Below are 10,996 nucleotides of genomic sequence, written 5' to 3'. Positions count from 1 at the left end.
GGCCGACGGCTGCTGCAGCCGGGCCTCATGGGTTTCACTGGAGGTCTCCGCAGCCGGGAGCCTGGCCCTGGCCCGCGGTTGGCAGATGTTTGCCCGCGCGCGTGGCCTGGGTCGTCGATGCACCCTATACTTCAGGTTCAACGGCGATGCCACCCTCTACGTGAGGGTGTTTTGGGTGAAGATGTCGCCACGCAGCCAGGCTTATCCCAAGACACCCTCATACGTAGAGGGTGGCACGCGGTGAAGATGGTCACCGCGGGGTGTTGCCCGAGGGCGACGAACCGCGGCTGGGAACCCGGCTCCGGCGATGATGGATAGGACGGTGCTCGCGGGGCTGGCGGCGCTCAGGGTTCCTCAAGCTTCTCCGGTTCTTCTTCAGGCGGCGACTCTCCTAGTGGTGGCCGCAGCCATCCCCCACGCCGTCGTATCTGCTTGGGGGGTGGTGGCGCATCCGCCCACCATCGCGCCCTGGTGAAGCGCGAGAGGGAGTCCGCCTGAGCTCCGGAGGCAGCTCGGGCTTCCCTGCGGGCCGGTGCGAGGCGAGCCGCACCAGATTTGTTCTTTCTCTTCCCTTTTCCTGCATAAAGAAGGACAGTAGTGTGGTGCCCCGCGGGGGCGTGTATGGGTTATTGCTGTTAATTATCGTTTTGCTTTCTTCATCGTACCTTCCGACTATGTGCCCGCGCGTGGATGGTTCCCGGCCCCAGCCGTGGGGGCGACCGACCCAGGCCCTGTGTTTGTGTCGCGGTGCCCGAGGGGCACGGACTGGAGGGGTGCTCCTGCAAGGGGCCCAGGTCGCGAACCCTTTGAGTGACTAGGATAGGAACACTCGCGAGGGCGCTCGGCTCTCCCCTCGCGAGGCCTTGCACAAGAGAAATCGAGGCAGGAGCGTGAAAAGCCGAAAGAACCGCAAGCCAAAGACGGCAACAACTTCAATAAAACTTCAAATGAAGAAGAACAAGCCAACTGCGGAAAGCAAATGAAAAGCCGCGTCCGGCACCTAGTCTAGTCTTCGACGTCTTCTCACCAGCGTGGAGCTAAGTGCTGCCACTGGGCGTGGGAGGGAGCCCCAGGGCCTGAGGCCGGCACTCCTGAGACTCCGGGGCGTGTACAGCCCCAACTCATTATTACGTGAGAGTGTCACGGGCGGCGAGCTTCACAGGCGTCGCCTTGCTTCACAGGCTCCGGGCCTTTTCCGAAACGCGATAGCTTCACAGGCATTCGCCTTGCTTCACAGGCTCTGGGCCTTTTCCAAAACGCGATAGCTATAGACGCCTGCTTCACAGGCTCCCGGCCTTCCAAAACGCGATAGCTTCACAGGCATTCGCCTTGCTTCACAGGCTCCGGGCCTTTTCCAAAACACGATAGCTTCACAGGCATTCGCCTTGCTTCACAGGCTCCGGCCTTTTCCAAAACGCGATAGCTTCACAGGCATTCGCCTTGCTTCACAGGCTCTGGGCCTTTTTAGGGGTAGAACCTCCGGAGGTGTGGATGTTCCATGCGTTCTGGACCGGCACTCCCTCCTGAGTCTCCAAGCGCGCTGAGCCGGGCCTGGAAACATGAACAACCTTGAACGGGCCCTCCCACATGGGAGAGAGCTTGTGCAGCCCCTCCTGGAGAGGACCCGCCTGAGCACGAGGTCTCCTACCTCGAGTGTCCTGGGGCGGATGTTGCGGCAGTGATATCGCCGCAGCGCTTGTTGGTACCTCGCCGCTCGTAGCGCGGCTTCTCGGCGACGTTCCTCCCCCAGCACGAGGTCCATCCCCCGCATGGCGTCCTGCTGCGCCTCGTGAACGCCAGGACCCGCGCGGAGCGACGTCTGACCTCGTGAGGGAGGACCGCTTCGGCTCCGTAGACCAGGAAGAACGGGGTCTCTCCAGTCGGCTTGGTCGCGGTTGTGCGGATGGACCACAACACGGACTGAAGCTCGTCGTACCAACCTCTGCCGCAGGCCTCCAGCTTCTTCTTGAACGTCCTGGTCTTGAGGCCCCTCAGGACCTCCGCTTGGCTCGCTCGGCCTGGCCGTTGCTTCGGGGGTGCGCCACCGAAGCGTAGCATATCTGCGTTCCAAGGTTAGCACAGTATGTTTTGAAGAGGTTACTGGTGAACTGCGAACCGTTGTCCGTGATGATGCGATTCGGCACCCCGAACCGGCTCACGATGCCCTTGATGAACTTGACCGCGGAACCCGCAGGAATGGTGCGGACAGCCTCCACTTCAGCCCACTTGGTGAACTTGTCCAAGCAACGTAAAGGTAGCGGTAGCCCCCTGGCGCCCGAGGAAACGGACCCAAGATGTCGAGCCCCCAGACTGCGAATGGCCACGAAAGGGGGATAGTCTGCAAGCCCCCTGCCGGCTGATGGATCTGCTTGGCGTGGAACTGGCAGGCCTCACAAGCTTTCACTAGTTCAACGGCGTCATTGAGCGCGGTGGGCCAATAAAACCCACTGCGGAACGCCTTGCCGACGAGGGTCCGTGATGATGAATGATGTCCGCAGTCCCCGCCGTGTATATCTTCCAGTAGTTCCTTCCCTTGCTCCCTGGAGATGCAGCGCAGGGATACATCGTTTGGTCGCTTCCGGTAGAGCTCTCCATCTCTGATGCAGTATGCCGTGGCCTGGCGTGCCACTCGCTCTGCTTCCTCCTCCTTCTCCGGCAGGGTCCCTTGCGTCAAGTAGCTCCGGAGCTCCGTGATCCAACATCCCTCCTGAGGTTCCATCGTCAGGAGCAGGCGTGCTCCTGAGGCCGGGCCACAGGCCGGAGCTCCGGAGGCAGGTGGCTGGGGGAGCTCCTCCCGGGGCTGAGCCGTGTTTGATAGTGACGGCAAGGCTGAAGGCTTGAAGAGCCGTTCCTCGAAAACGCCAGGCTCCTGAGGTAACCGCCTGGACGCGCGTTTGGCGATGTCATCGGCCTCTGATTGGTGCCACGGGGCACATGCTGCAACTCCAACCCCCAGAACTGCTTCTCCATCCTGCGGACCTCTGCAAGGTAGGCCTCCATGTGCTCATCCTTCGGCTCGTACACCTTGTTGGAGAAATTGACAAGGAGCTGCGAATCGCCCTTGATGGTGAGGCGTTTCACCCCCAGGGCAGCTGCGGCCTTCAAGCCCGCTATTAAACCTTCATACTCCGCTATGTTGTTGGAGACCTTTTCGCCTTGCTGGAAACAAAGCTGCACGGCGTAATAGAGCTTGTCCTGGGTGGGCGATATAAGCACCGCCCCAGCCCCTGCGCCGTGCTGGAGAACGCCCCATCGAAGTACATGACCCAGCCTTCTGGCGCCTCGCTTCCCGGGACAGGGACCGATCCTCGTCGGCCTTGAGGCCTGGCGCCTCCGTCCATTCTGCCACAAAATCCGCCAACGCTGCTCCCTTGATGACTCTGGTCGTGCTGAATTCGAGCTGAAACGCTTGCAAGCTCTATGTTCCACTCAGCGACTCCCAGCTGAATTGGGGCTCCTGAGCACCCTCTCCAGGGGGTATGACGAGACGACCTTGATGGGGTGACCCTGAAAATAGTGCCGCAGCTTGCGCGAGGCCACCAGTAGCGCGAGGAGTTTCTGGGCATAGGGTACCGCCCTTGCATCCCGCAACACTGTGCTGACGAAGTACACTGGGTGCTCAACGAGGTGGAGTGCGTCAGTGCTGGTGGCTCCCTTGGAGACCATGGCGCCTCTTCGACAATGAGGCCTCCTGAGACTGGCCATCTGGAGAGGGGCCTCTTCCGCCTCTGGTGCGCCCCTCTGCGGCGGCTGATCCTCATCAGCCACGGCGGTTCTGTGGGCCTTCCGTCCATGTTCCGCCTTGTCCCGGGCTGCTGCGCGGTTTTGATTCGACGCTCCTCTCTGACTGCCACCAGCTGCGCTGGCGGAGTAGGGAGTGGCGGCGAGGTAAAGCACCAGGGGCTCTTGAGGGCGCGAGCCACCATGACCGGTGGGATGGTCAGGTATCTCTTGAGATCCTGGAACGCCTTGTCGGCCTCTTCAGTCCACTCGAAGGGCCCCTTTTTCTTCATTAGCTGGAAGAAGGGTAGCGCTCGCTCCCCCAACTTGGAGATGAAGCGCCCTAGCGCGGTCACGCGCCCCGTGAGCTTCTGCATTTCTCTGAGGGTCTTTGGCGGGCTCATGTCTTCCACTGCCTTGACCTTCTCCGGGTTAGCCTCGATGCCTCGGTGAGACACGAGGAAACCCAAGAGCTTGCCGAGGGGACTCCGAACACACATTTCTCTGGTGTTGAGCCGTAGGTTCACTGCGTTGAGGCTCGCGAAGGTTTCCTCCAGGTCTTGTATCAAGGTCCTGGCCTCCCGAGATTTACCACGATGTCATCGACGTAAGCTTCAACATTCTTCCCGAGCTGCGGGCCCAAGGTGATGCATCAGCTGCTGAAAGGTCGCCCCTGCGTTACGCAGCCGAATGGCATGCAGTGTAGCAGTACACCCCACACGGGGTTAGGAAGGCTGTCTTCCGACGTCTTCAACCGCCATCTTGATCTGGTGATACCCAGAGAAGGCATCCAGGAAGCATAAGCAGGTCGCATTCCGCAGTGGAATCGACGATCTGGTCGATGCGGGGGAGCGGGAACGGATCTTGCGGGCACGCTTTGTTGAGGTTGGTGAAGTCGACACACATGCGTCCTTCCCTCCCTTCTTTGGCACAACGACAGGGTTGGCCAACCAATCTGGGTATCGGACCTCGCGAATGACCCCAGCCTTCTAATTTGCGGGTCTCTTGGACGATGAAGGCCTGCTTTTCTGTGGACTGCCGCCTGGCCTTCTGCTTCACAGGGCGCACGTTGGGGCACACGTTGAGGTGATGCTCGATTACACTCCTAGGGATCCCTGCCAACTGGTCGCTCCCAAGCGAATACCTTCTTGTTTGCGCGCAGGAACCCGACCAGGGCCTCCTCCTGCTCGGGTTTGAGGTGGCGCCTATGGTGAAAGTGGCGTTGGTGGACCCGTCCTCATCGACGGGTATCTGCTTGGTTTCTGCCTTGTCTTGGGTGAACAACTGTTTCTTCTTGGCGGGTGCAGCCCCCTTGGGCTCGGGGGCCTCCAAGTCGGCGGGCTGTGCCGACGCCGCTGTCTTGAAGACGAGCTTGAGCACCCGCAGAGCGTCCCGTGTCCCCGTGCACGGTGAGGACACCGCTGCTCCCGGGCATCTTCATGAGGTTGTACGCCGGGTGCGTCGCGGCCATGAACTGGGCCAGCGCTGGGTAGCCGAGGATGGCGTTGTAGGGGAGGCCGATGGGGGCGATGTCGAAGTCGACCAGCTCCGTGCGGAAGTTGTCGTAGGTGCCGAAGGTCACTGGGAGCCGGATCTGTCCCAAGGAGCCGGACGACCTGCCCCCAACGCCCTGAGAAGGGCGGCTGGGGCAGCCGCTAGCAGGGTGCCAGGAGGTTGAAGGCCTCGACTGAGGAGCACGCTAGGCCTGCCCGCCATCGATGAGAGTTCTGGTGACGGACCTGCAGATGGGCACAGCATGGGGAGCGCGCCCGAGCAGGCCGAGTGGAGGGGTGGTCCTCGAGCTGAAGCTCAGGCCGGTCTCGGGCACCGCCGCAAGGGCCCCCTTGCCGCGTGAAGCGGCGCTGACCCGGCATGAATGGCTTGACGGTAACTTGTAGGCGGCGCCTGAGCCGCCCAGAGGCGCGGACGACTGGGGTGTCAGTGCAGCGCGATAGGCGGGGGAGAGGTTGCGGGGCCCCATGAGCGCGCGGAGCGCGTGGGACGAAGAACTAGCTGGGGCGAGCGAGGGGGTTGCGGTGCGGCCGTCTTGGCGCACAGATGGATGCTGAGGGACGATGCTTGCTGCTCGTCCCCCGCCGGGCCGGTGGCGGCGTTGACGGCAGGTGACGGGGAACGGCGAGGACGCCCGCCGACAGGGGCCGTCTGGGCGACGCGGGAAGCGAGGGCGGCCCGGCGCTCCGCGCGGGCCCGATGAGCGTCAGACATGGCGCGATGGTCGGAGGAGAACGGGGTGGGAAGACGAATTCCGGCGCACCCCTACCTGGCGCGCCAAATGTCGGATTTCGGGTTCCGGCAGACCCTTGAGGTTCGAACACTGGGGTGCGCGCGGAGATTTCGCCTCCTACCTACCTGCACCCCTCCGCCATGCTAGGATCTAAACTAAGGAAAGAACAACACAAGAGACACAGGGTTTATACTGGTTCGGGCCACCGTTGTGGTGTAATACCCTACTCCAGTGTGTGGTGTGTGGATTGCCTCTTGGGCTGATGATGATGAACAATACAAGGAAGAACAGCCTCGCGAGGGTCTGTTCTTGGCTGGGGCGATGAACTGCTCGGAGGAGTTCAGTCACCTTTCTCTCTCTCTCTGCTCTCCTCTTGACCGACCCCCTTGTGTGTGGGTGGCTGGTCCTATTTATAGAGGCCCTGGTCCTCTCCCCAAATATTGAGCGGGAAGGGAGCCAACAATGGCGGGCTAATTTGAAGGGGGACAGCAAGTATCAGCTATCCTGACAAAAGTAGTCTTCGCCTGCGCAAAGCTCTGGTGATGACGCCGTCTTGGGCTCCACGGTGACCTCCATCTCGTAGTCCTCCTGGTCTTGGTCTCGAGGTACCCCGCCTTGATCTCTCCGCCTCCTCGTGAGCCAGCCTGACGAGGCCGTGCCTGAGGAAGCTCCGCGTCGTCCGCCCCGCGAGGCTTGGCCCCTCGCGAGGGTCTTGGGTTTGTGTTGGTGAAGATGGGCCGTGCTGGGCCCCCCTTTGAGCCACGCCGCAGGCAGGCAAGTCTGGGGACCCCCGTTCCCAGAACACCGACAGTGGCGGTAAAGCTTTGTAATACCCCGGCCCATGTCGAGAGATGGTTGTGCACGAGGAGGGCGAGATCATGCAGACCGAACAGGACCCGACGATGGAGCTCTCTAAGGTCTTGATGGACCTCACCGTGCTCCACTGCCCCTTGTGCATCCGCCCCTTGACGCCTTCAGTGTATGAGGTACGAATACACCTCGTCTGTTCGGCTGATTGAGCAAGGTGCATGTTTCTTGATTGATGTGTTGTTCGATTGATTTCTGCAGTGCAAGGGAGGGCACCTGGCGTGCGCGGACTGCCGCGTCGAGCGCCCCGGGAACCAGCGGCAGTGCCAGAAGTGCGAGCACGGCGGTGGCTTCGACGTGTGGAACACGACGGTGGACTCTGTCCTTTCATCGGTGACGGTGGAGTACCCGCACGAAGGCTATGGGCTCTACGTCACTTACCACAAGCTCGCCGATCACCAGAGCGTGTGTCCACTCACACCCTGCAAATGCCCCGTGCCCGTCTGCGGCTACGAAGGCCCGCCGCCGGCGCTCTACCACCACATCAGCACCACGCATCCCATGCCCGTGCACAGGATCCAGTACGGCAAGGTGCTCCAGCTGCAAGTGCCACTGTCGGAGCCACGGCTCTTGCTGTTCGCGGAGGAGGACCGCCGCGCGTTTTTCTTGGTCGGTGGCGTGCTCGACATCGGCGCGCCTATCGCCGTGTCGGTCGTCTGCATCAGAGCGGGGACGTCCCCACTGCCGCACTACGTGGCCAAGCTGTGGGCGAACGGCCCGCCGGGGGAGCCCAAAGGCACGACCGACGCCGTCAAGGTGGAAATGGAGGTGACAAGCAGCAAGGATCCCGGTGACGTCGACGTGCAGGAGCTGACCTTCTTGACAGTTCCGCCCAAGCTGCTGGCCGGGGCTAAGCTTGTGTCCCTCCACATTCAGATTGACAAGCTCACGTCCTAAATGTTTCTACAGTGCCTTCTGTTTATCTTAGTAATATGCTAATATAGGGATTACCTTGGTCTACTTTAGCTTAAGAAATGGTGGGTTTTGGTGGCGATGCAGCAATTACTTCGACATCAGATCAGTAATTTCCAACAGTCGAACGGATATTTTGGGGCTGTTTTGGTTTTAGGACTAGCATTGCCATACTTTGCCACACATTTTTGCCAAACTTGACTAAGGTTAGTTCATCAAAATAAGAGCCACAAGTTGGCAAGCCTAAGGGAATATTGCCACACTTTTTGTGTGTATGCCATGTGGGGTCCAAGTGTGGCTTGCCTAAGGTGTGGCTTGAACCAAACACTCACCTAAGTTGGTCAAACTTGCCTAACCTTAGGTGTGGCAATCTTTGGCAAAGTTAGTCACAAACCAAACAGCCCCTTTGTGTCTGTTGGATATAAAGTTCCTTTGGGTAAGAAGTACTACTTGTCATCAAAATGGATACAAGGAGATGTATGTAGACGTATTTTAGTTCTAGATACGTCCCTTTTTATCCATTTTGATGACAAGCACTCCCTCTGTTCCACAATGCATGCCTTCCATTTGTCAAAATATAGATGTATCTAGACATGTTTTAGTATATAGGTACATCCATGATAGAGCCAATCGGATGGTTGAGAACACTACAATTCGTAGCTACAGATGCGTGTGTGACTCCCAGATGCAGAGGCCGGGGGTCAAGATCCTCCTTTTCGAGAAAAAACAGACGTGTGTGTGAGAGGACGAGTGTGTGCGTGCACCTCTTCTCTTCCTGTATAACGTACTACTAAACTCAGAGTATAAGTTTTTGTGGGTGGCACGATGGTGCGTGCGAGAAGTCCCGAGAGATAGGTTTAATGCGTCTGAAAAACAGACTAGCCTAGAGCTCGCCAAGCGGCTATTCCTATCGAACGCCCCATTAACCGTAAGATATGTATACGACGGTGCCAGTCATTGCACGTACACAGCAGTACTCCCTCCTTTCCGGTTTATAGGGCTTAATTCAAAAATCTCGCCAACCAAGATGGTGAGTGGTGGAATATTTTTTGTAGTTTGCAAAAGCACCTAATTAATGCTCTTCTTTTTCTCAAAAAATTATGTTTATCAATGCATTAATTGCAATGCATGCATGCATAAAGTACATGCATTGGTCAATTTTCTCTTAATACTTGCATGCAATGATTTAATGCACCTTGGAATCTGAACATGTGTTGGGGACCAACCAAATTGAGCCTTATAAAATGGAAAAACTAAATTTTGAATTGCAAATTACTCCATACTATATTGAATTGCAAACCTGTTCACACAACCTAAACGTTTCCCACTTAGGAGCGTATTAGTACCATGCTATATTGAATTGCAAAACATGTTCACACCGATCACAACCTAAATGGTTTCCCACTTACGAGCATATTAGTACCACGCTACTCCCTCCATCCGGGTTTATTAGGCCTAAAGACAATTTCTCTTAGACCAAGACACATAGTAATTTGCTCACATTAATTCTTTCATTTCACTCCCAATGCACTCTCTTCACATGCATGCAGCCAATGAAAAAGCACGCATGAAGTATATTAATTTTTCAGCCATGGCAACACAATGGCTTCAATGCAACCAATGAAAATGGGTTGCATGCATGCACCTTCCAAAGCGGGCCTTACAAAAGGGAGTATATTAAATTGCAAATCTGTTCACACTGATCACACCTAACGGTTTCCCACTTAGGAGCGTATTAGTACTTCGGTTTATAAATACTAGTATGCCAGATGACTACACATTCTCCTCAAACTAATCATCCACAAAACAAACCATTCAGCATCCTTCCTTGGTCTGCCATGGCCAGCTGTGAGTTGGGTCGAGATTGCCACCAGGGAGAGGCGAGCATGAAGCGAAGCACCGAGAGATGTCCCGCCTCGCTGCGAGAGCAGCGACATCTCCCACGCCGGAAGTAGCAGCACATAGGTCCCGCCGCGCCGTCGATGCAGCAGACTGGTCCAGCCACACCGCGGAAGCAGCAGAGATGCCCCGCTGCGCCACGGATGCAGCAGAGATGTCCCGCCGCGCCGCGGCAGCCTGGGAAAATTTCTCGCGGGCAGGCGACGACTGTTACAGGTGCATGCATGCGATCGTCCATAGCCAGATGGATCAGATCTCCGGCTGGGCGAGGTTGCAGGACGACATGAAAGCCTCATTTGAACAGGCTACCAGCGTCATCCGGCAACTAAGGGAGGGCAATGAGAGGATCCGGGCCGAGCACAACCTGCTGAGGGAGAAGATCATCCGAAGTGTAGACCAGCAGGAGGAGACCAGTGCCTTGTTGAAGAGGACCTGCATCATCGTCAAGAAACTTATGGACGAGAATGACATGCTCCACAACGAGCGCCAAAGGCTGGTGGAGGAATCCGTGGATGTTCTCAAGCAGCGTCTTGAGGACACAAAAGAGCTCATCGCCGCTTGCCGCGGAGACTAGTTTCCTGGTTTCTTTTGATGTAATAATCGGTTTAGGATGTGGATTGTGTCGTCGGTTGTGAAATGTTGGGTTCTAGCGCAGATGTTTGGCCTTTGTTGGCCTCTTGGGATGTTGCGATTTCAATCTGGTAGCTTTTAATCCTTAGTGTTAGGCTGGAGTTGTGCTGAACTTCTTATGGATTGTGGTGGTTTTCAGTAATGAAAATCGGAAGGGGCAAGCCCTTCTTTGATAATAAAAAATTAATCGTCCTTATATATTCATCAGTCTTGCTATAAGTCGCAGTAGATGCTATATAGGTCCGCCGGATCTTACATCAAGATCTGTGCTTTCAGATTTTCTTTTTTCTCTCTTAAATCTCAGTCGAGTGAGACATAGCCACGCCATTAAACAGAGGCTCGGGTGCCATTAATGGAGACCTTGGGAGAGAGGTGGACGGAAGATGGAGGTCAAAGGGCTCTCCTCCCGATAAGCACGCGCAGGGGTCTGATCGCACGCCTCTCGTACTCAAATAGCTACCCTGCATGGCGCCTCCTAGCTAATAAAAAATGGGGACGCATGGCGGCACATAAATGGTACTAGTAAGTAGAACGCCCACGGTTTTAATGATACTTGTGTTTCCGATTGTAACATGACAGCACTTGTTCCAAAATGACTTTGTTGATTGTTAATGTGTGCGCCTTCGCAAATCGGACTGCAAATTTACCACAGCATGTTGGTGCCATGTCATGGCACCAAGCCAATTTTCATTATTTTCATGTGAGTTTCATCTCTCTCTTTTT

At 56.8% G+C, this 10,996-nt stretch overlaps 1 protein-coding gene across 1 annotated transcript; it reads left to right on the top strand.

The window, feature by feature from the left end:
* Window positions 1-5,699: 5,699 nt before the first annotated feature.
* On the top strand, window positions 5,700-7,717 carry LOC125536485 (putative E3 ubiquitin-protein ligase SINA-like 6; the record flags this gene model as incomplete). Its single annotated transcript, XM_048699712.1, has 2 exons — window positions 5,700-5,756; window positions 7,034-7,717. Coding segments are annotated over exons 1-2 (741 nt in total), but the record flags the coding sequence as incomplete, so codon positions are not given.
* Between the last annotated feature and the right edge of the window lie 3,279 nt (window positions 7,718-10,996).

This window comes from Triticum urartu, chromosome 2 (assembly GCF_003073215.2).
Source record: "Triticum urartu cultivar G1812 chromosome 2, Tu2.1, whole genome shotgun sequence".
NCBI classification, from domain to species: domain Eukaryota; kingdom Viridiplantae; phylum Streptophyta; class Magnoliopsida; order Poales; family Poaceae; genus Triticum; species Triticum urartu.
This window is presented reverse-complemented; position numbering and strand designations above follow the sequence as displayed.